This window comes from Oncorhynchus keta, chromosome 14, assembly GCF_023373465.1.
Source record: "Oncorhynchus keta strain PuntledgeMale-10-30-2019 chromosome 14, Oket_V2, whole genome shotgun sequence".
Classification (NCBI taxonomy): domain Eukaryota; kingdom Metazoa; phylum Chordata; class Actinopteri; order Salmoniformes; family Salmonidae; genus Oncorhynchus; species Oncorhynchus keta.
Window position 1 is genome coordinate 17,619,485 of NC_068434.1, and position 25,293 is coordinate 17,644,777.

The window sequence follows — 25,293 nt, forward strand, 5'->3', positions numbered from 1 at the left end:
ATGAGCAGGAATATTCTCAGCAACAAAGGAGTGAGAACATTAAGATCCAAGCGCCTCACAGCTTTGGTGCATCATTTTGCTTTTGGTGTGACATTTTTGTGCTCAATATTTATGGTGTTGTATGGTACATCAACCTAAAAATGTACATTTTGATTAAAATCTCAGGGGGATAAAAGGGCATACATTCTCATGAAATAACCAGCTGAACCCCCACATCTTGACCCATGGATTACATGTTGGTCTGGCCAGCAGCTTGGGGCCTTTAGCTATGGTGCGGATGCCCAGTGTTTACAGACAACTCTCCCTGATTAACCCTGGCATCCTGCCAGCCCAGATCAACAATGTCCTCCCTGCAAGGGGGCCAATATGAACAAATCAACATGGCTGCTCAAGCCCTGTACACAGGCTGCCTTGGGGACTGAAGGTGCACACTAAAGGGAAGCATAAGCGCTAAAGATACAGTGACATCAACCTATCGCAAACGTATTGTGCCATCATGAAATAAATGTTAGCTAAGTCTTCTGGTCTCATAAAAGTCCCCGTGCAGTTACAAAACAGGCAGATTGTGCAAGCTGACTTACTATCACCAACACTTTAAAACACACACACATTTGAGGAATGTCTGGTGTGGTTAGCGGTTAGCTGATGTCTGGACACAACCCACCACAGCCTTTGGCATGTTTAGAGAGTATCAGACATTAAAGCCACATAATATCTGAGTCAGTAATACAACTGAAAACTGTAACTGAAAATGTATCCAGAATATAACCATTTCAAATAGACAAGAAATAGCTTTTGGTTCATGTTATTTTAATCTGCCATGCAAACAAACAAAGGGGGGTAAGTATGTGTAGTTTTTTCCCATTCTTTCGATTCCATGATAAATGTCAGTCACTCCCCCACTACACAACATAAGAAAGGTATGTAGATTTAAAAAACACAGCAAGACACAGATACACTCAATGGAATGGTTGTTCACTTGAAAAATAGCTTTGTCCATTCATCACTAGATGCAAATTTCTAGAGACACACACACACACACACACACACACACACACACACACACACACACACACACACACACACACACACACACACACACACACACACACACACACACACACACACACACACACACACACACACACACACCCGACAGACCACAGCCCTAAGCAATTCCACATTCTATGCACATTCCACTTTCAAAATGTTCCAATATTTATGTGCGGTGTTAGGAATAATATAATTTACATAGAATACCTTCACAATAAAAGACAACATGACATTTGGAAACCAGTTTCTACAATCAGTGTTTCCCATCTCCGGTCCACGAGTATCCCTAACAGTACATATTTGTGTTGTGGCTCCGGACAAGCACCCCTGATTCTACTTGTCAAGTAATCATCAAGCCATTGACAAGTTGAATCAGGTGTTTTTGTCTGGGGTTACAACACACATTTTGGGGTACTGTAGGTCCGGAGATGGGAACCACTGGTCTAAATCATGGGAGAGAGGGATGAGATATTGACCACACTCTACAGGGAGACCAGGTACCTTCTAAGCAGCAGGGAAATGTTTCAAAGGAAAAAAAACTCAGAGGAGAGAAAATCTCATTCCTCAAACCCAAACTCCCTTCTGAATTTAAAGTGACAATCAGTAGGTGAAACAATAACAAAGTGTCTCCCCACCCCTGTGGCGGTAAAAAGCTGAGGGATATGGCTGGAAAAATGTAACCACTCAAATTCATAGACAGAGCTATGGATGCAAGGACTGACCATCCATGATATTAAAATTATAGTTTTAATTCTTTAGTCTATGACAATGGGTAAGGGGTGGTGGAGGTGCTAATCTGACATATGGAATACATTTTAAGATGATCATGTAGCCATTTGATTTAGAATTTTAGGACCCCCTCAGGTATAATTTTAAAAAGCCCATATTAACACATTGAATAACACATTAATAAATGGCAAAAAGGACCCCGTCAAAAAATGTATCATAAGAAACAAGGTTTTAAAGTGTCTGTCCTAAATCTAGGACATATAAAAATCAAAAACTTGGGAAATGCATATATACTGAACAAAAACATAAACACAACATGCAACAATTTTATAGATTTTACTGAGTTACAGTTTATATGAGGAAATCAGTCAATTGAAATGAATTCATTAGGCCCTAAACTATGGATTTCACATGATTTGTATCTGTTGGTTACAGATACCATAAAACATGGGACTCACAATAGGCCTCAGGATCTCATCACTGTATTTTTGTAAATTCAAATTGCCATCGATAAAATGCAATTGTGTTCGTTGTCCGTAGTTTATTCCCGCCCGCCCGCCCGCCCATACCATAACCCCACCGCACCGCCATCATGGGGTACTCTGTTCACAGAGTAAGCTCACACGACACCATACACGTGGTCTGCGGTTGTGAGCCAAATTCTCAAAAACAACTTGAGACGGCTTATGATATTAACAAATTCTCTGGTAACAGCTCTGGTGGACATTCCTGCAGTCAGCATGCCAATTACACGCTCCCTCAAAACTTGAACTATCTTTGGCATTGTGTTGTGTGACAAAACTTCACCTTTTAGAGTGGCCTTTTATTGTCCCCAGCATAAGGTGCACCTGTGTAATTATCATGCTATTTAATCAGCTTCTTGATATCCTGACACTTGTGGGGGTCGTAGCAAAACGGAGAACAGCGTCGTCTTCCTGAGTCTCCCCTTTCCATAGTGGTCATAATTGTTTGTAGGTCAGACAGTTCGGACGCTACAGACATTAACATGAGAAGACCCATTTTCAAGATGTCTCACGGTCTGACAAACACTGATCTAGCTCTGCCACATTTCACTGCAGATGCAGAAGTGCGACACTGGCAGATGCAGTGCACACATTCAATGCAAAAAAAATGGATATCTCTAGCTTAAACTGATGGATTTTGATGGGGAGTTTTTAAATTATGTAACTTAGAATGACACACAGGTGAATCCGTTGACTCTGGTGGGCTACGTAGTGTATGTTTATATTTACTTTGTTTAAAAAACAAGCCTATATGTTGGGTTCTGATTGGATATGACAGTTGAACTAGGCTTATGGGGCATTTCTAAGTTATGTTCTTCAAGAATCAATTGTTACATTTAATTAATTCAGAAGTCCAAAACTGGATGAATCAACTGCAGATTGCCCCTTTAAGCATCCTTCTTATTTACTGTGCTGGTGCAAGAGGCTGCAACCCAGGCCTATTAGATCAATGCTCTGCCTCCAGAGCCGAAGGAACAAGCATTTTTCCACTAACCATCCGCCATCACTGACCCTAACCTCTCCCATCATCTGGTGTTGATGTTCTTTAGGTTGAAGAGTGAGGGACTGCAGCGCAACGGCAACGTACACTTGCAGATACCTTCCACACATTGTTTGAGCTGGTCTCTATCTGAGCCAACACCCCAAGGGTAATCTAAAACAGCTGCACTGGAGATATTTCACATAACTAAATCGTACCTCCGTTCTCACTAGATAGTTCTTCAAGGATCATCTTTCACCCCAAATAACCCCAAATAATAAACCCCATTTGTCTTTCTTGCCTTGTCTGAGCTACACTTATGACACACACTGGCTCACGTACTCATACACAACAATATTATTCCAACAGTCATCATATCCCATAGGTGGGATCCTTCTTGATAACACAAAAAAAGACTACCATACACAGTACCTATAGTGAAGAGGCTATTAGTCTATATTAGGCTGTATGGTGAAACATATCAGTGTGTTGACATGCTGGTTGAGTGGTGGGATGACTGAAGCTTTTGGATCTACAGTCAGTGTCTGAGCAAAACACAAGAGAAACCCTTCCTGGAATAGCTCGTCATTTTAGCGATGACATTTCTGGGTTAGCTCTCAAAGTATCCGAGTTAAAAACATATACGAGCAGCCCACATAGTTAATATTCACAAACACATACAGATGAACACGCACAAACACACACAGGCACACACACTTGTACTGTACACACACAAATGAACAGATGCATAACTGCACACACCCACACTATCAAATGATGGATAAGCACGCACACAGACACAGATGCAAAAACACACACGCACACACAGGCTCTGGCACATTCAATTAAATAAAAGTTAACAGAGCAGGGAAAATGCTGTGAACTCTGGGAGAGCTGATGAGTCTGAGAATCGGATGAAGTGCACAGACAAATCTTGAGATATTGCATGTGCCTAATGCAGTTAACGTGCCTAACAACATCTCGCTGGGAGTGCTGACTAAGGGAGAGAGGGATAGAAGCACAGAGTATGGGAGAGAGAGCGAGAAAGAAAGAGAGAGAGACAGTGAGACAAAGAGAGAGAGAGAGAGAGAGAGAGAGAGAGAGAGAGAGAGAGAGAGAGAGAGAGAGAGAGAGAGAGAGAGAGAGAGAGAGAGGAAGGAAGGACAGTATGGGAGAGAGAATAAGTGTGTAAGTGTGAGAGTGTGACAGAGAGAGAGAGAGAGAGAGAGAGAGACAGAGAGAGAGGGAGCGATAGGGAGAGAGAAAGAGAGGAAGTGAGAGCCAGAGAGAGAGAGAGAGAGAGAGAAATGACTCAGAAATGCTCACCTCTGTAGGTTAAAGTACCTCTTCAATAATTCACATGGTTCTCAGTGGTTGCTAGACCCAAATTCTTAGAAAAACTGAGGTCCCTGTTCAATCAAACCTGCAGTTTACGGTTAAAGTAAATACAAACATTATTACTCTGAGGAGAGAGAGAGTTCAATTATTAAACAGTATTACTCTGAGGAGAGAGTTAAATACAGTTCGCATTACTGTGCCTTTACGTTTTCTTTTTTCCCCCTGCACAGTTAGCATTGTTCCATTTTGTACTTGAATCCAAGTACATATTCATCCTGCAAGAGAACAAAAAGGTGTAAGGAAGTCCATGATTTGGAGTGTACCCTTCCAGAATTAAAATTAGCCTATCCTATCTCCTGGGGTGTGTCGGAGGTAAGATCTTAAGCCACCTCCCATTTGATCCAGAATAAGAAGATCGGCTTATTGAAAATGCAGTGGTGTTCCATTCTCTCATGGAGAGATTTTATCAGAGCAAAGTAGAGCTATATTTTATTAATCTGCAATCATATTTTGACTAAAGGAAACATAACCCCCATGTACTACTACTACTACTACTATATCATTGGAGGTAGGACACATCTTCAAATCAAATCAAAGTTTATTTGTCACCTTACAGTGAAATGCTTAATTATAAGCTCTAACCAACAGTGCAATTTTTAAGTAAAAAAAAGGTATTCGGTAAACAATAGATAAGTGACGAAAAAAATTAATAAGAAGGAACAAACACCCAAAACATTTATTTAAAAAATGTAAAATAACAGTGAAAATAACAGTAGCGAGGCTTTATACAGGTGGTACTGGTACAGAGTCAATGTGCGAGGGCCCCAGTTAGTCGGGCTAATTGAGGTAATATGTACATGTAGGTATAGTTCAAGTCACTATGCATAGATGAAAAACAAAACTATTTTGAAAGAGGCGTGGGAGGCCCCAGTGTACAACTGAGCAAGAGAACAAGTACATTAGAGTGTCTAGTATGAGAAACAGAAAAAAAGTCCTCAACTGGCAGCTTCATTAAATAGTACCCGCAAAACACCAGTCTCAACGTCAACAGTGAAGAGGCAACTCCGCGATGCTGACCTTCTAGGCAGAGTCGCAAAGAAAAAGCCATACCTCAGACTGGCCAATAAGAAGAAAATATTAAGATGGGCAAAAGAACACAGACACTGGACAGAAGAACTCTGCCTAGAAGGCCAGCATCCCGGAGTCGCCTCTTCTCTGTTTACATTGAGACTGGTGTTTTACAGGTACTATTTAATAAAGCTGTCAGTTGAGGACTTGTGAGGCGTCTGTTTCTCAAACTAGACACTCTACTATACCTGTCCTCTTGCTCAGTTGTGCACCGGGGCCTCCCACTCTTCTTTCTATTCTGGTTAGAGACAGTTTGCGCTGTTCTGTGAAGGAAGTAGTACACAGTGTTGTACAAGATCTTCAGTTTCTTGGCTATTTCTCGCATGGAATAGCCTTAATTTCTCAGAACAAGAATAGGCTGACGAGTTTCAGAAGAAAGATCTCTGTTTCTGGCCATTTTGAACCTGTAATCAAACCCACAAATGCTGATGCTCCAGATACTCAAATAGTCTAAAGGCCAGTATTATTCCTTCTTTAATCAGAACAGAACAGTTTTCAGCTGTGCTAACATAATTTTTGAATATTTTTTTAATGATCAATTAGCCTTTTAAAATGATACACTTGGATGAGCTATTGTCCATTGGAACACAGGAGTGATGATTACTGATAATGGGCCTCTGTACACCTATGTAGATATTCCATAAAAAATCTGCCGTTTCCAGCTACAATAGTCATTTACAACGTTAGCAATGTCTACACTCAATTTTTGCTATTTTAAAGGACAAAAATGTGATTTTCTTTCAACAACAAGGACATTTCTAAGTGACCCCAAACTTTTGAACGGTAGTGTATATCGGGCCAACAAAATCTGTACATCCGTGGCTTGACCCGAGACTACTCTGTTGTCTTGAACGTTTATTCTAAGACGTGACCAAAAATGATGGCATCACAGTTTTAAGGAACACTCCTTGATTCAATCAGTGATAAATGTGTGAATAAGGTCTTGCCCTGAAAAACACCAAAACAATAATATGTGACCCTAATGGAGGTTAAATAGAGATTAAAGGTCCTGCGCTTAATTACAGAAAACATCTGGCTCAGGTTTCCTGTGAACAGATCAAATATAAATCTCATCCAAAGCTCTCTGCATCATTTCTCTCATTACAGTGCCTGTCCAACTTTAATCTCACTAACAGTCCTAATGCCTCTGTGTTATTCTAATTCTAAAACGTGCTGGAAATCTTAGGTGGTCTCTGATTTGGTCTGAGTTAAATGTGAGTTAAAGTCTAAAAGTATTTGGTTTTAAATATACTTAAGTATCAAAAGTACAAGTATAAATAATTTCAAATTACTAATATTAATCAAGGCAGATGGCACAATTGTATTTATATATAATTGTGTTACGGTTAGCCACTACAACACGCAGACATAATTTTCTAATTAAGCTTTTGTGTTTAGCGAGTCCTCCAGATCAGAGTCAGTAGGGATGACCGGGGACGTTCTCTTGATAATTGTGTGAATTGGACCATTTTCCTGTCCTGCTAAGCATTCAAAATGTAACGAGTACTTTTGGGTTATTTTCTTTAAGAATGTAGTGTAGTTAAAGTAAAAGTTGTCAAAAATATAAATGGCAAAGTAAAGTAAAGATACCCCCAAAAAACTACTTCAAGTATTTTTATTTAAGTACTTCACACCACTGCCCTTAGTCATGAGGTGTACCCAGGCAAGTGTCTGGACAATGGGTGAGAATCATCCTTGGGAACCAAACCATATGTTACCGCAGACAGAGCTTCCCTGTGACACTCAAACACTCAATGGAGTGTTTGATAGAAACTATCTCCACAGACACCTGCTACCTTGGGCAATACAGAGGGGTGAGGGGGAGAATATGACTGGGAAAATATTGCTTCAGAGGATTTGAGACACTAAAATCCAATTGGAGCAAATTCTCGAGTGGGATTAGACACTTGAAGTAGGGATCATTGTGTGAGAATTCAGGGGAGATGTGATTGATTTGTGATCGTTTTTTCCTGCAGTAAGCCTTGTGGACCACCCACTGTCCTCTTAGCTCCAGTAAAAAATATGAATTTACTGCTGCTAAAAGATTTTACTGCTGCTAACAAAGTTTACTTGCTCATACTGACTCTCATCTGACTGAACATGTGATGTAATACCAGCTGGAACAACCGTTATGACCACATATTTGTAGATATTATCCCCTCAGAGTTTGCGAAGGGGATATCATTGTGGGAAATCAACTCCCCCCACTACCAACCCCCCACCCCCTACCCAGTACACCATTATCCCTGGATGAGCTTAAAGCAACAAACAGATGGACGAAATCCCACTACATTTTCAGGAATAAAAGATGAATATGATTAATTGAATGCCTCGCTCTGGATATATTTTTTACTGACTGAGCCTTGAAACAAAATAGACCCAATGTACCTTGGCTGTGCGTGCATTGTGCAGATACTAGGAGGGAGTATTATGTCTTGACACTGGGAGCCGACACAGTGAGACTTAGAGCCCCAGCAGTCTTACTACTACTGCTCTAAGCACAGCCCGACAGGAGAGGCTTAGACCTGCCTGACAAGGCTGACTCCTGAGGCTAACTAACGTGTTGCCAAATAACTAGAGACAGAGGAATACATTACCCATTTACAGGTGTAGGATCTTAATTTGACCACTATCGTGGCAGCAAAAGGAATCCTGCAGCAACATGATTTTAATGTTTAGTCCATAATGTTGCTTGATCGGTGGTTAGGCTATTAGCTGGCCAAAATGTAACTACATTAAAAGTTCAACACTGTTAATATAACCATATGTTAATTAACACGGGTTTTCAGTGAACTTATGTAAATCACAAAGCTTATCTACATTTCCTGCGGTGCAGGAAATTTCTCAACAACAAAAGAGTGATTAAATTAAGATCCTATACCTGTTTGAAAATTGGCAAATGCACTTTATTTAACCAAATTATACACACATAAGAAGTAGACATATCAATAGTGGGGGAAAAAGTACCCAATTGTCATAAAAGTATAGATACTTTAATAGAAAGTTACTCAAGTAAAGGGGAAAGTCAGACAGTAAAATACTACTTGAGTAAAAGTCTAAAAGTATTTGGTTAAAAATATACTGAAGTATCAAAAGTAAATGTAATTGCTCAAATATACTTAAGTATCAAAAGGAAAAGTATAAATCACTTCAAATTAATTATATTAGGCAAAGCAGACAACATCATTTACTTTAAAGTATTTTTGCTTTACACCACTGCATATCAATATGTTTACATGATGGATGTAATTGATCACTTGTATGTGCATTACTTAAAAACATGTTTATATGTCATAAGCATTGAAAGCAAGTCTAAGAAGTGGTAGATATGTTCTATGTGCGCTATTTCGATGCTTGTTTTTGCATTTTTTACTTTGTACGCCAGCTTCAAACAGCTTAAAATACATTACAGTGCCTGGAAAGAATTCAGACCCCTTGACTTTTTCCACATTTTGTTACATTAAAGCCTTTTTTTAAATGGATTGAATTGTTTCCCCCCTCATCAATCTACACAAAATACCTGTCACGCTGGCATAAAGGGTCGGGAGACAGGCGCAGGAATACGTAATAGGAATTTTTAGTACACCCAAATTACGGCGTGCCGTGTAAATGGCACGGGGACGAAGACCAAACAAACACAATACAAAACACAGGGATGAAACCCAAACAAAAGAGCGAGGAGTACCTTGAATAAATAACACAAGCGCACAATGATTAACACACGGAACGAGACCCATAATCATCTGCGCAATCCACAATGGCACAAAAGCCAAAACACACAGCACAGGTACTCACATGACCAATGGACATAGTGACAATAATCGACAGGACAATGGTAAACCAAGGACACACTTATACAATTACTAATCACTGGGATTAGGGGCCAGGTGTGTGTAATGAACGTTCCGGAGGGATCCGTGACAGTACCCCCCGACGTGCTGCACAAGCAGCGCAACAACACCGGCCTCGAGGATGATCACAGAAACGCAGTGTGGGTCGATCAGGACCTGAAGCAGCTGCCGAAGTTGCGTTGTCGTCGGACGGGAGAGTTGCCTCTGCCAAAGTTGTGGCGGCGTCGGACGGACCAGTAGCATCGGACAGACCGGTTCTGGCGATGTCGGACGGCCAAGTTGCAGCTGCCGAAGTTGTGACGGCCATTCCCGCTGTCTCCCTTAATGGTTGATTATTCTGTCACATAGGTATGAATGATAGGGAGACAAGCGCAGGAATGTGTAATATGGGTTTTTATTTCACCCAAATTACGGCATGCCGCGTAAGGGCACGGGGAAGTAGACCAAACAAACACATAACAAAAACACAGGGCACAATTATACAATTACTAATAACTGGGAATAGGGGCCAGCTGATGAAAGTTCAGGAGGGATCCGTGACAGTACCCTATAATGACATAGCAAATATAGGCTTTTAGACATTTTTGCAAATGTATTAAAATAAAAAACGGAAATATGACATTTACATAAGTATTCATACCATTTACTCAGTACTTTGTTGAAGCGCCTTTTGCACCGATTACAGCCTCATGTGTTCTTGGATATGATGCTACAAGCTTGGCACACATACATTTAGGGAGTTTCTCCCATTCTTCTCTGAAGATCCCCTCAAGCTCTGTCAGGTTGGATGGGTAGCATTGCTGCAAAGCTATTTTCAGTTCTCTCCAGAGATGTTCGATCAGCTTCAAGTCCGGGCTAAGGCTGGGCCACTCAAGGACATTCAGAGACGTCTCCCGAAGCCACTCCTGCGTTGTCTTGGCTGTGTGCTTAGAGTCGTTGTCTTGTTGGAAGTAAAACCTTCGCACCAGTCCGAGGTATTCAGCGTTCTGGAGCAGGTTTTCATCAAGGGTCTCTCTTTACTTTGCTCCCTTCATCTTTCCCTCGATCCTGACTAGTCTCCCAGTCCCTGCTGCTGAAAAACATTCCCACAGAATGATGCTGCCACCACCATGCTTCACCATAGGGATGATGCCAGGTTTCCTACAGATGTGACACTTGGCATTCAGGCCAAAGAGTACAATATTGGTTTCATCAGACCAGAGAAACGTGTTTCTCATGGTCAGAGAGTATTTTTGACAGACTCCAAGAGGGGTATCATGTGCCTTTTTCTGAGGTGTGGCTTCCGTCTGACCACTCTACCATAAAGGTATAATTGGTGGAGTGCTGCAGAGATGGTTGTCCTTCTGGAAGGTTCTCCCATCTCCACAGAGGAACTCTAGATCTCTGTCAGAGTGACCATTGGGTTCTTGGTTACCTCTCTGAACAAGTCCCTTCTCCCCCAATTGCTCAGTTTGGCCAGGTGGACAGCTCTAGGAAGAGTCTTGGTGGTTCCAAACTTATTTAATTTAAGAATGAAGGCCACATTGTGTTCTTGGGGACTTTGAAAGCTGCAGAATACCCTTCCCCAGATCTGTACTTTGACACAATCCTGTCTCTGAGATCTACCGACAATTCCTTTGACCTAATGGCTTGGTTTTTGCTCTGACATGCACTGTCAACTGTGGGCCCTTATGTAGACAGGTGTGAGCCTTCCCAAATCATGTCCAATCAATTGAATTTACCACAGGTGGAGTCCAATCAAGTTGTAGAAACATCTCAAGATCAATGGAAACAGAATGCGCCTGAGCTCTATTCTGAGTCTCATAGCAAAGGGTCTGAATATTTACACAAAGAAGGTATCTTCTTTACATGTTTTATGCATTTGCAAAAATTTAAAAAAATATGTTTTCACTTTGTCATTATGGGTAGTGTGTCTAAATTGATGAGGGAAAAATGATTTTAATCCATTTTAGAATAAGGATGTAAACGTAACAAAATGTGACAAAAGTCAAGGGGTCTGAATTCTTTCAGAATGCACTATATACCACAGCATTGTTGAATACTTGTTTCTGATTGTCTAGCATTTTAGAATAGACATTAAAACCAGATCCTGGGGCAGTTGGAAAGGATATCGGGACAGTTGGGAAATATATTGTGACACCTTGCAATCATGACACAACAAGCGTCTACACATGCAGACCATACTTGCTACAAGGGTACAGAGAGCTAAGCCAACAAACGCAGGTCCAATGAGGAAAAACGTAGCTATCTGGCATTGATTTGTTTTTGCAGAGACTGATGACCTAACGTGGTGAGTGATGAACATGAATTTATACAGTCCCTACTGTTGCAGTCATGATGCAAATGGCACTATGCTGTCAAATCCTCCCACGTTTGTAGTTTGACTAGCTGTTTTCAGCAACTAATATTTTTGAATTTGGTTGTCATATTGGCAGGTTTGCTAGCAACAAACTATTTAGCTAGCTTCTAGTCTAGTGTTTGATATGCAGTGTGATCTTCTTGTAATGAACAGTGTCAAGTGTCCTGATGAGAAGGCAAACGTTTCTAGCTATGCCAGGCAAAATCAAGCATTATCATTGTTATGGTTGTATGCAAATTAATGTCAACAGAAAAACAGCTACTTTTCTGTTATTCTGGCTGCAGAGGTTATGACTGTGTTAGCCGTAGTTAGCTGGTTAGCTAGCATCAGAACATAAAGAACAAAGGAACATAAAGAACAAAGGACTGGGTGGCGTCCTCAAATAGCAAACTAATCGAACGACTGGGACCAGCAACCAAAAGATGAGAAAGTATGAATTTGCTTATACAAATGTAAATATTGATGAAACAGAGGTTCAGATAGTACAATGATTCTCTACACTATACTTGCTTGTTTTGTCACATAAACTGAAATTATGCAAACTATTAGAATTTTATCAACCAGGAAATGGCGGAGCATTTCTACATATTGCACCTTTAATAAATGTAGCCATGTGTCACCTAGAGTAAGTATTTTATCCACCAGAAGTAAAATCTTCTGACCTGACTTACAGTAGGCTAACTACTGTGTCAACACACTATCCTCATTTCACTCTTCAACAACAGCTGCACAGATCAAAGGAGGGTAATTGGCTGCCAAATTACTAATGTAAAACATTATGCGATATGCAGACTTCTATGGTCACCATAATTGCGCAAGATAACTGTTGATTTCTAAATCATAATGTCTCAATGTTGATGACTCATTTTCATTCAAAAAATCTTCAGTTATTTAACTGCAATTCAACACAGCAGAGTTTAACACGCAACAGTCTCAGTGGTAGACTGTTCAAGTGAGATCCCAGTTTGCCTAGCCTACCGCTTTGAGATGTTTTATGAGGTCATGGGTAGCCTAGTATGGGTTTCGCATTGCAACTAATGTTATAATAGGGAGTAAAAGCAACGGTTTGACATTCCCTGAAATTATCAAGCAAGATTAAATCTCGTTCCATCATCCACTTTCACATTATGATCTGCTGAAGACATTTGTCATTTTCTGGCTTCCTCCTCAGGTTGGCATTTATTGTAATTTATCTTGCCCTGGAGGCAGCTCTGCAGATTGGTCACTAGCTGGCACAGCTACAAAGTCATAAATCGGATTTTAAACCTAACCTTAACCACACTACTAACCATTTCAAAATAAATGTTCATGAATGTGTACAATATGGCCAATTTTGACTTTGTAGCTGGCCAATTTAGCAGAAATCGCTCTGTTCTGCATCCAGGGCAAGAGTCATGACAATAAAGGTCAACCTGAGCTTCTGTCCCCTTAATTCTGGTAACAACAAAATTCTGCTGTAAAATATTACTGGGGTGGTTCATAAATCATTTTCACATTACCCTCCCCTTGTACTGTAAAAAACTAAATGCCCCCCCTCCCCTCATTTAATTAACTCAAATTAAATGTAATGACCACAAATAACAATAACTGTAGTGACTGTGTTTATAAACGTGGAAATGTACTTTTCCACTTCAGTATGCTTTTGTGGCATAGTTGATGACACGCAGGGCTACTGTGCCAATGCACCACACAACCAATAAGCAAAGCATAACTGCATACCAATTACCCACTTCAAGCACTTCAACATCATGGCTGGCGTTTTCAACACCACAATAAAATAGACTATGTCAATCACGACAAACATAAAATACATCCTTCCCTACCTTGTACCCAGTATGGAAGGCCTGGAGAGACAATATCCGAACGTCATTAACGCTTTTTGGTGTTTTGTAACAGATGTCTCTTTCCAGTCATCAATCGCCGGTGCACAGTTTGGATGCTGGAATTACACTAAAGTGGACGAACGTGCCCAAGTAGCCTACATGAGAGTTATGATACGCGAGGAATAGCCGCTCAGATCGGAGAGGATTCAGAACGGGCGTTAAGCTTTGCTGAATAACTGTCAAAGCTATTGTGCATGCTCCTTAATATCGGTATTATTTACATAAATACGGCTACCATACACTATTGGAAAATTAAAAATAACTCAGTTAACACTCACTCCATATGTCTACTGCGTTTACCTCTTGCATAACATGAGAACCAGGGCGTATTTAGTAGCCTAGACTATTTTGCCACATCCCGTATTAAAACATGACACTTTGATGGGAAATAAATGTTAATTCTTGCCACATATAGCCTAATCTGTTTCAGCGGGTGTCATTGGATGTAGAGAAACCAACCCAGACATAAAGCATAGCCTACTTCCTCTCGACTATCCCCATCCATAAAATTGCGCTCCTCTACTCACCTTTCACAAGATGCGGGACAGCCGCGCTCAAGCAGAGGACGATGAATACGAGGAGCGGTCCCATCCTCTCTCAAATAGCAGGTTTCACTTCCAAGGTTAAGGAATGTGAGAAAATCACGAATCAAAACAACAAAAGTTCTTCCTCTCACTGAGCCGCAGGGCTAGTCTGTGACGGTAGTAACCTAGTACCTCCTCTTCGACTGGCGGTGGTAAGTCCTCTTATTTTCCGAAGAGAGTCACGGATAGTACCGCACTAGTCTACCTGGAATGCTGAGTGTTGAAACAAGTGGCAGTGCCAAGGGTCCGCTACCTGCCTTACCCTCTCCGCAGTGATGCGCGATGTGATCCGATAGCCAAGATAGATTGTGCGTGCGTGCGTGCAGGTCCCGGTAGACGGTTTCACTCTGAGTGCGCGTGAGTGTCAGAGACTGTGTGTGTGCGAATGTGTGAAAACACTGGCGGATGGGGAGCGCGCAGTACACGGTCGGTCACAGCAATCCGACTGGGGCGCTGTCTCACTGATAGAGACAAACCCCAGCTCCTCCCAACACGTGCTGATACTGCTAGGCTAATGGCTACAAAGCACCGCCAAATTCAGAAGGGTGGGATGTAGATTATATTATCAGCCACTCTTCTCCCTCTTCTCGTTTCTTCCACCAGAACTGGCAATGCTCACTGTTACAAAACAGGTCCCTTCATTTAGCTGCTCCCAGCTCCAATTTTAGGCGAATGTCTTCTGGAAAGCAGTTCAGTTCAAGATCTCAGCTGACATGCATCTCTGTCCAGGTTTCTATTAGAGGGTTGGTTCTGAATTTATATGCTTACGCCAGGGGGTCTCCTCACTTGAATATGCAGACTTTCTTATTCATCCAAATTATTTCATGAGCTTTCGTCCCATCAGAAGCGTCTTCTCTGATATAAGAAGTTACACTTCATGAAATCATATGCCTATGGGAAGATATATCATTTGCATTACATTTTAGTCATTTAGCATCCATCTTAAAATGGCTAGGTGAGACAACCACAATCACAGTCATAGTGGGCTTTTTTCCTCTTTAAAATTAGATCTCAGCAAAGTCAGTGCTGGCAAGAAAAGACACAAGCGAGTGTTAGTGCAAACAAAGCAAGGCTGTTAGTGTTTTTTTCTACAAAGACACTTTTTCAAGACCTGGGGTTTCAGACGTTTCCGGGAGATGGGCAGGAACTCAGCAGTCCTGACTTTGGGAGGGCTAAAAGAGGTGGCAGAACGGTGTGCTGTGGTTGGGGTGTAGGGTTTGAGTTCATTTGAGTGTTTTCTAATTCATCTCTCTGTGTTACTGTACACTGAGTATACCAAACATTACTGTAGGAACACCTTCCTAATATTGAGATGAACGCATTCCACAGGGATCCTGTCCTATGTTAACACCAATCCTTCCCACAGTTGTCAAGTTTTCTGGATGTCCTTTGGGTGGTGGACCATTCTTGATACACACGAGAAACTGTTGAGTGTGAAAAACCCAGCAGCATTGCAGTTCTTCTGCGCCTGTCACCTACTACCATACCCTGTTCAAAGGCACTTAAATATTTAATCTTGCCCATTCACTCTCTGAATCCCACAGATACAAAATCTATGTCTTAATTGTCTCAAGGCTTAATAAAAATCCTTCTTTAACCTGTCTCCCCCCCTTCATCTACACTGATTGAAGTGGATTTAACAAGTGACATGAATAAGGGATCATAGCTTTCACCTGAATTCAACAGATGTCAGGGAAAATGCAGGTGTCCTTAATGTTTTGTATACTCAGTGCATATTTACTTTACTATAATATATATATATATATATATATATATATATATATATATATATATATATGTGTGTAAATATATATATATTTACACACACACACACACAGTTGAAGTCAGAGGTTTGAATTCACCTTAGCCAAATACATTTAAACTCAGTTGTTTGCAATTCCTGACATTTAATCCGAGTAAACATGTCCTGTCTTAGGTCAGTTAGGATCACCACTTTATTTTAAGAATGTGAAATGTCAGAATAATAGTAGAGAGAATAATTTATTTCAGCTTTGCTTTCTTTCATCACATCCCCAGTGGGTCAGTAGTTTACATACACTCAATTGATATTTGGGAGTATTGCCTTTAAATTGTTTAACTTGGGTCAAACACTTCGGGTAGCCTTCCACAAGCTTCCCACAATAAGTTTGGTGAATTTGGACCAATTTCTCCTGACAGTAACTGAGTTGGGTTTGTAGGCCTCCTTGCTCGCACACACTTTTTCAGGTCTGCCCACAAATGTTTTATGGGATTGAGGTCAGGGCTTTGTGATGGCCACTCCAATACCTTGACTTTGTTGTCCTTAAGCCATTTTGCCACAACTTTGGAAGTATGCTTGGGGTATTTGTCCATTTGGAAGACCCATTTGCAACCAAGCTTTAACTTCCAGACTAATGTCTTGAGATGCTGCTTCAATACATCCACATAATTTTCCTTACTCATAATTTTCCTTCCTTTTGTGAAGTGCACCAGTCCCTCCTGCAGCAAAGCACCCCCACAACATGATGCTGCCACCCCCGTGCTTCGCGGTTGGTTGGGGTTGTGTTCTTCGGATTGCAAGCCTCCCCCTTTTTCCTCCAAACATAACGATGGACATTATGGCCAAACAGTTCTATTTTTGTTTCATCAGACCAGAGGAAATTTCTCCAAAAAGTACGATATTTGTCCACATGTGCAGTTGGCTTTCTTTATGGCGGTTTTGGAACAGTTTGTTAACAAGAAATTTGTGGAGTGGTTGAAAAATGAGTTTTAATGACTCTAACCTAAGTGTATGTAAACTTTTGACTTCAACTATATGTACTATATATTTACTTTACAGGATTTATGTATTCATCTGTTCCAGTTATTCAGGGAGATACATTGAGAAGAATACGTTAGAAATAAAGCATTATACTCAGGACCTTCAGATAGGACATGCCTTGTACTTTGCAGCATGTCAATGTTTCTCATGTCTAGCCAAAACAGGAATGACCAGGTCCAATTAGGAAGCAGGATACTTCCAACCGTGGAACATACCATTTTGTAACGAATGACACTGGGGACGAGAAGCAGGTACCGGGAGTGAACATTTAGTTACCTATGGACATAGGACAGGACAGTGTCTGGACAGGAACACACAACAACATTAATGCTGACACAGGGATCTAACCAAAGAAACAGACAGATATAGGAGGAGCAATGAACATTGTGATGGAGTCCAGGTGGGTCCAATGAAGCGCAGGTGCATGAAACGATGGTGACAGGTGTGCGTAATGATAGGCAGTCTGGCACCCTCAAGTGCCAGAGAGGGACAGCAGGAGCATTACACATTTAAAACCAATCGCAATTGATCATGTGATAGGCATGGTGTGAAAAACAATGCAAAACATTTAACATAAATACTATTCACATTTCATAATAAACAGCACTTCAGTGAGTGCCAGGTAACCAATAATAACCAAGTTTACTAATAATTATTATTTTTTTTCCCTGCCATAATCAACGATTTTCATGAACCTCAGAGGCTATAAACATGGTGCTCTTAGACTCATCAGTGTTTGGCACTCAGTCGAACCTCCAACCACCTAGAGGACAGATAATCTCTTCAATAACGAGGCAAAAGGTTTACGAGATAAATACTTTACATTGCATGAATTTACCTTTGTGAGTCAATTTTCTTCATGTTCACTATGTGTATTAGTAACTCTGTATCACAAAATACCTGATTAAAAAGAGTCACTAAATAGTTAACCAAATAGCTTCCTATCTGCATTGACCCTTTTTGCACTCTCTCTTTTGACTCATCACATACATTGGATTCGGAAAGTATTCAGACCCCTTGACTTTTCCAAAAATGTTTTAAACGTTACAGCCTTATTTTAAAATGTATTGAATTGTTTTCCCCCTCCTCAACCTACACACAATACCCCATAATGACAAAAGCAAAACAACGTTTTTAGATATTTTTGCAAATGTATTAAAAATTAAAAATGGAAATATTATATTTACATAAGTATTTATACCATTTACTCAGTACTTTGTTGAGGCACCTTTGGCAGAGATTACAGCCTCATGTGTTCTTGGGTATGATGCTACAAGCTTGTCACACATGTATTTAGGGAGTTTCTCCCATTGTTCTCTGCAGATCCTCTCAAGCTCTGTCAGGTTGGATGGGGAGCATTGCTGCAAAGCTATTTTCAGGTCTCTCCAGTAATGGTCGATCGTGTTCAAGTATAGGCTCTGGCTGGGCCACTCAAGGACATTCAGAGACTTGTTACGAAGCCACACCTGCATTGTCTTGGCTGTGTGTCGTGGTCCTTCTGTAGCTCAGTTGGTAGAGCATGGCGCTTGTAACGCCAGGGTAGTGGGTTCGATCCCCGGGACCACCCATACGTAGAATGTATGCACACATGACTGTAAGTCGCTTTGGATAAAAGCGTCTGCTAAATGGCATATATTATTATTATTATTGTCCTGTTGGAAGGTAAAACCTTTGCCCCAGTCTGAGGTCCTGAGCGCTCTAGTGCAGGTTTTCATCAAGAGCTCTCTGTATTTTTCTCCGCTCATCTTTACCTCGATCCTGACTAGTGTCCCAGTCCCTGCCGCTGAAAAACATCCACACAGCATGATGCTGCCACCACCATGCTTCATCATAGTGATGGTGCCAGGTTTCCTCCAGATGTGACGCTTGGCATTCAGGCCAAAGAGTTTAATCTTGGTTTCATCAGACCAGAAAATCATGTTTCTTATGGTCTGAGTGTCCTTTAGTGCTGAGTGTCCAAGAGTGATGTCATGTGCCTTTTTTTAGGGAGGAGTGGCTTCCGTCTGGCCATAAAAGCCGGATTGGTGGAGTGCTGCAGAGATGGTCGTCCTTCTGGAAGGTTCTCTCATCTCCACAAAGGAACCCTGGAGCTCTGTCAGAGTGAGCATTGGTTTCTTGGTCACCTCCCTAAACAAAGGCCAATCTCCCCCGATTGCTCAGTTTGGGCAGGAGGCCATCTCTAGGAAGAGTCTTGGAGGTTCCAATCTTCCTACATTTAAGAATGATGGCCACTGTATTCTTGGGGACCTTCAATGCTGCAGAAATGTTTTGGTGCCCTTCCCCAGATCTGTGACTCGACAAAATCCTGTCTCGGAGCTCTACAGACAATGGCTTGGTTTTTGCTCTGACGTACTGTCAACCGTGGGACCTTATATAGACAGGTGTGTGTCTTTCCAAGTTATGTCCAATCGATTGAATTAACTACAGATGGACTCCAATCAAGTTGAAGAAACATCTCAAGGATGATCCATGGAAACAGGATGCACCTGAGCTCAATTTAGTCTTATAGCAAAGTGTCTGAATACTTATGTAAATAAGGTATGTTTTTTACTTTTCATACTTTTGCAACAATTAAAAACAACTGTTTTCACTTAGTCATTATGGGGTATTATGTGTAGATTAATGAGGGGGGAACATTATTTAATACATTTTGGAGTAAGGCTGTAACGTAACAAAAAATGTGGGAAAAGTCAAGGGGTCTGAATACTTTACAAATACACTGTATGCTAAGGAAAGCCCTTTTAACATATTAATTGAATATTCATTTTTTATCAATAATTGTATTGTTTGATATGAAAACGGTAATTATCGATATAAAAATCGCTATCAATAATTCTATGATAATGACCTGCATGGTGGCAGGATTAAATTTGCATGCTCCTACATACAGTCGCTGGGGAAAGTCTGCACACCCCTTGCACAGTCTTCAGATTTTTCTACCATCAAATTAAATATAAAAAATGATTCAATAAATTAAAAAACCTACAGATATACACAACTTACTCTTTTTTTTCAAAGTGAAAGAATAAAAAAAAACATTTCCAATTGAATCTAAAAATAAGAAATGTAAATGCATTGATTGTGTATGTCTTCACATCCCAGAGTTAATACTTGGTGGAAGCAACTTTGGCAAACATTACAGCTGTGAATTATATTGAATAAGATTCTGCTAACCCTTGCACAACTCTTAGGTCAACATTTCCATTGCTTTATGAAAATTACTCAAGCTTAGTAAATTTGGTTGGGAATCATTGATGGGCAACAATATTCAATGCTTGTCAGAAATTCTCAAGCAGATTTAGGTCAGTACTGAGACTTATAGACCATGCAGGATCACTCAACACCTCTTGGAAAGCCTCTTAGAAAGCCATCTTTTTAAACATACAATATACTTCCAGTGAAGCCACTCAACATTTACATTACATTCAGTCATCTAGCGGACACATCAACTGATGTCCCAACAAGGCAAAACGGGGACCCAAACCAGCGACCTCTCGGCCGCCGGCACAAGCTCCTAACCGCCAGGCCACCAAACATCCAGGATCCTCCCACAGTTCCCCCAAGAGATGCCCCTCAACCTTTCGAGACCCCTCCACATTCTCCCTCCAACCTAACCAAAACAACCAGCCACACAATGGCCAACAACTAACAGAAAGAAGAAAAGAAAAAAGGAAAGAAAACAACAATGCAAAAACAAAAGACATCAATTACAACAAAACAGCAACTGTATGTGTTTAAGTGCATGTGTGGTACTATTTACACGTGTGTATGTGTGTGTCCGTGTGTGTGCACCTGTCTGCATTTGAATATGAGTGTGTGTGTATGCCTCAGGCAAACCGGCATTGGATGTAACAGTATTCCCCCTCAGTGTCATTCAAACATACTTTTTTTTGTTTATTTTGTCTTTACTTTTGACTTTTATCTTTGACCATCATACTACCCCTCCACCTATCAACTCCACTCCCACTTCCAGTTCCACATCCCAACCCTCAGTTTCCCTCAAACCCATCCCAACTATCTCTGCTCACCACCCACTTAGTATTTCTACACGCCATATACACTATGCATACCCCCCTTCAAATTAGTGGATTCAGCTATTTCAGCCACACCCGTTGCTGACAGGTGAATAAAATACAGCACACAGCCATTCAATCTCCATAGACAAACATTGGCAGTAGAATGGCCTTTACTGAAGAGCTCAGTGACTTTCAACGTGGCACCATCATAGGATGTCACCTTTATAACAAATCAGTTCATCAAATTCATGACCTGCTAGAGCTGCCTCGGTACTGTTGTTGTGAAGTGGAAACGTCTAGGAGCAACCACGGCCCAGCCATCTACGAGCAACAACTGTAACTGAACACCTCGTTAACGAATACCTGGAACACTGACGGAGCATTGGCTAAACCAAATGGCATCATCAAGTACTCGTAGTGACCAGACACCGTGCTAAACGTAGTCTTCCATTCAACCCCCTCCCGGATGCGGATGAGATTGTATGCACTCCGCAGGTCCAGTTTGGTAATGAACAGGGCCCCACAGAGATGTTATCATGTTGTGCACCAACGGGAGAGGGTAACGGTACTTTGTGGTGATTTCATTGAGCCCTCTAATCTATACATGGACGTAATCCTGGCGACATCCTGGTCAACCTCAAAGATGTCGGGCTGAAGGACAACTATAGGACTCTCAACCGACGTGGAACCACAGGGAATGGGGAAGCAGGTACTCCGGCATTCAGGTGACCAATCTGTGATTCTCATCCTCGACAATGATATGGTGGTGTACATGAGGGAAGGTCAACTTGTGTGATGAACACCAAAATGAGGTTTGCAGAAAGTGATGAATATGGAATACTCACTCCTGCCCCAGGAGGTGGAAGATCGCGTGACCATCCCTCTGCTCTTGTGGATCCAGGATTGGGAAGTGCCGGACACAACTGGAGCTGGTGCCCTCCTTGACCATAAATAATACAGACAGACCCCCAGCGGTCTCCATCGGCATCGCTCTGCCGCGGGGAGACAAGAAAGTAGTCAAGACGACTAGCTTGATTAAGTCTCCTCCATGTACTGTATATATCACTAGGTCAGAGTTTTTTAGTCTCCAAATATCCACTATTTCTAATTTTGTCCATAATATTTGTGATCTCTTTAAGGGCACAGTGATGATAGTTTGTAGAGCGATTTCCTTTACTGTCCATTGAGGTACAGTACTTAACACTGTGTTAAAGTCTCCCACCATAATCATTTAATCGTTTGTTGCCTGTAACTTCAATAGATTGTTATGAATATTTTCAAAAATGTGTGGATCATCCTGATTTGGACCATATAGATTAATGAGGCATTTTTTTACTCCACTTTCAAATTCAAGAGTCCACTGTCAGGCCCTGACCTTAGAGCCTCTTTATTTCTGTATTTGGTTAAGTCAGGGTGTGATTTGGGTGGGCATTCTAGTTTTCTATTTCTTTGTTGGACGGGTATGGTTCCCAATCAGAGGCAGCTGTCTATCGTTGTCTCTGATTGGGAATCATACTTAGGCAGCCTGTTTTCCACCCTATGTTGTGGGATCTTGTCTTTGTCTAGTTGCTGATTAGCGCTACAGAGCTTTATGGTCGTTTTGTGTTTTGTTGTTTTTTGGTGTCAATTGAAAATAAAGTAAAATGTACGCTTACCACGCTGCACCTTGGTCTAATTCCAACAACGGACGCAACATCCACCTTCCTTGCAGATCATTCCTGACTGTTTGCGCATTCAAATCAAACGTTTTGTTAGTTAGTATCATCACATCTTTTGAATTCCTTTAACCATGAAAGAAAATATATTCCTTTTTCCATGCAACTTCATTTAAAGATGTACAGTCGTGGCCAAAGTTTTGAGAATGACACAAATATGAATTTTCACAAAGTCTGGTGCCTCAGTTTGTATGATGGCAATTTGCATATACTCCAGAATGTTATGAGTGATCAGATGAATTGCAATTAATTGCAAAGTCCCTCTTTGCCATGCAAATGAACTGAATCCCCCAAAAACATTTCCAGTCTTCATAGATCGATATCTAGTCTATATATGGACCGATTTAATTGAAAAAAATACCCAATAGTGATTATGGGACATCTAGGAGTGCCAACAAAGAAGATGGTCAAAGGTAATGAATGTTTTATATTTTATTTGTGCGGTTTGTGTAGCGCCGACTATGCTAATTATTTTGTTTACGTCCCCTGCGGGTCTTTTGGGGTGTTACATGCTATCAGACAATAGCTTCTCATGCTTTCGCCGAAAAGCATTTTAAAAATCTGACTTGTTGTCTGGATTCACAACGAGTGTAGCTTTAATTCAATACCCTGCATGTGTATTTTAATGAACGTTTGAGTTTTAACTAGTACTATTAGTATTTAGCATAGCGCATTTGCATTTCCAGATGTCTAGATGGGACGCCTGCGTGTCAGGTAGGAGCAAGAGGTTAAAAAGATCAGGCTCATTGGAGGGCTCTGGTGGGCCCTATGGAGAACCTACCTGACTCCTTTGCTCGCACCCCTGTTCATGCCATTCTGCTGTGGGGAAACCAGTCTAAATCTCTTCGGGTCCTCATTGACTCTGTGGCTGATGTTTTTTGGACGCTACCCTGACTTCCGAGCTGAACATCCCCACTCAGCCCTTCTTCTTTCCCATGAATTTTAGAGCACTGAACAGACGCTCTACAGGCCGGGTCACTCATATTACCACTCCCATCAACCTATGGATGTCAGGGAATCACAGCGAGACTATTCAATTCCTGCTTATCAAGTCTCCTAAGATTCCCGTGGTATTGGGATTCTCCTGGCTCCAGTGACACAATCCCCTCATCAACTGGTCTACTGGTGCCATCATGGGCTGGCCACGCCCAGTGTCTGATGTCAGCGCAACCTGCCCCGGAACCTCTTCCTGGGGACTCGGAAGGACCTTCGGGAGGTGTTCAACAAGGCCCGTGACACTTCACTTCCATGTTTTCCAAGCTGGATCTATGGAACGCCTACCACCTGGTTCGGATATGGGAGGGGGATGAGTGGAAGACCGCCTTGAACATGGCCAGCGGCCACAACGAGTATTTGGTCATGCCATTTGGCCTCACCAATACCCCTGCTGTGTTCCAGACTCTGGCAAATTATGTTCTCCGTGACATGTTGAACCGATTTGTCTTTGTCTACATTGATGACATCCTTGTCTTCTCCCACTCCCCTTAAGAACATCCTGCTCCACGTCCGACAGGTTCTTCAACATCTCCTGGAGAACCAGCTGTTTATTAAGGCAGAGAAGTGCGAGTTCCATCGCTCCACCATCCTCTTTCTGGGGTACATCTTCTCCATTGGGAGTGTCCAGGGAAGGTGAGAGTGGTGGTGGATTGGCTTCAGCCTTTGTCCAAGGTGCAGCTGCAATGTTTCCTGGGTTTAGCCAACTTCTAATGCCGTTTCACCTGGGGTTACAGCACCCTGGCTTCCCCCCTGTCAGCACTCACCTCTCCCAAGGTTCTGTTCACAGGGTCCTCTGCTGCTGACCGGGCAGTCCGGGACCTCAAACACTGCTTCACCACTGCTCCCATCCTGGTTCATCCCGATCCTTCCCGTCAGATTGTGTTGGTGGCTGATGCGTCAGATGTAGGAGTGGGGGCGGTCCTGTCCCAGCGTTCTGCCCTGGACCTGAAGCTACATCCCTGCGCCTTCTTCTCCCATCGCCTTACAACTACTTATGTGGGAAATCGTGAGCTTCTCGCAGTGAAGATGGCGTTGGAGGAATGGAGGCACTGGCTGGAGGGGAAGGAAAACCCATTCATCGTATGGGCTGACCACAAAAACATGGAGAATCTCTGCACCACCAAGCGCCTCAACTCCAGGCAAGCTAGATGGGCCCTGCTGTTCACATGGTTCAACTTCTTTCTCTCATATCGGCCAGGATCCAAGAATATCAAGCCGGATGCACTCTTGCCATTATAGACCCACGGATATTACCCCGGAGCCCAAGACCATCCTTCCCACCACGTGCCTGGCGATGGAATCTCAGCTGGGATATAGGAAAACAGGTCTGGGAGGCAC

The 25,293-nt window shown here is 41.8% G+C and overlaps 1 protein-coding gene across 1 annotated transcript in view; it reads right to left on the reverse strand.

The window, feature by feature from the left end:
* The window catches only part of LOC118373294 (EGF-like repeat and discoidin I-like domain-containing protein 3), a 217,172-nt gene extending 202,263 nt beyond the window's left edge, over positions 1 to 14,909 (reverse strand). Inside the window, exon 1 of the mRNA XM_052461215.1 lies at positions 14,372 to 14,909. Within this exon, the coding sequence (XP_052317175.1) occupies positions 14,372 to 14,435 (64 nt within the window). The 5' untranslated portion in view covers positions 14,436 to 14,909. The remainder of the gene's footprint in view (positions 1 to 14,371) is intronic.
* Positions 14,910 to 25,293: the final 10,384 nt, after the last annotated feature.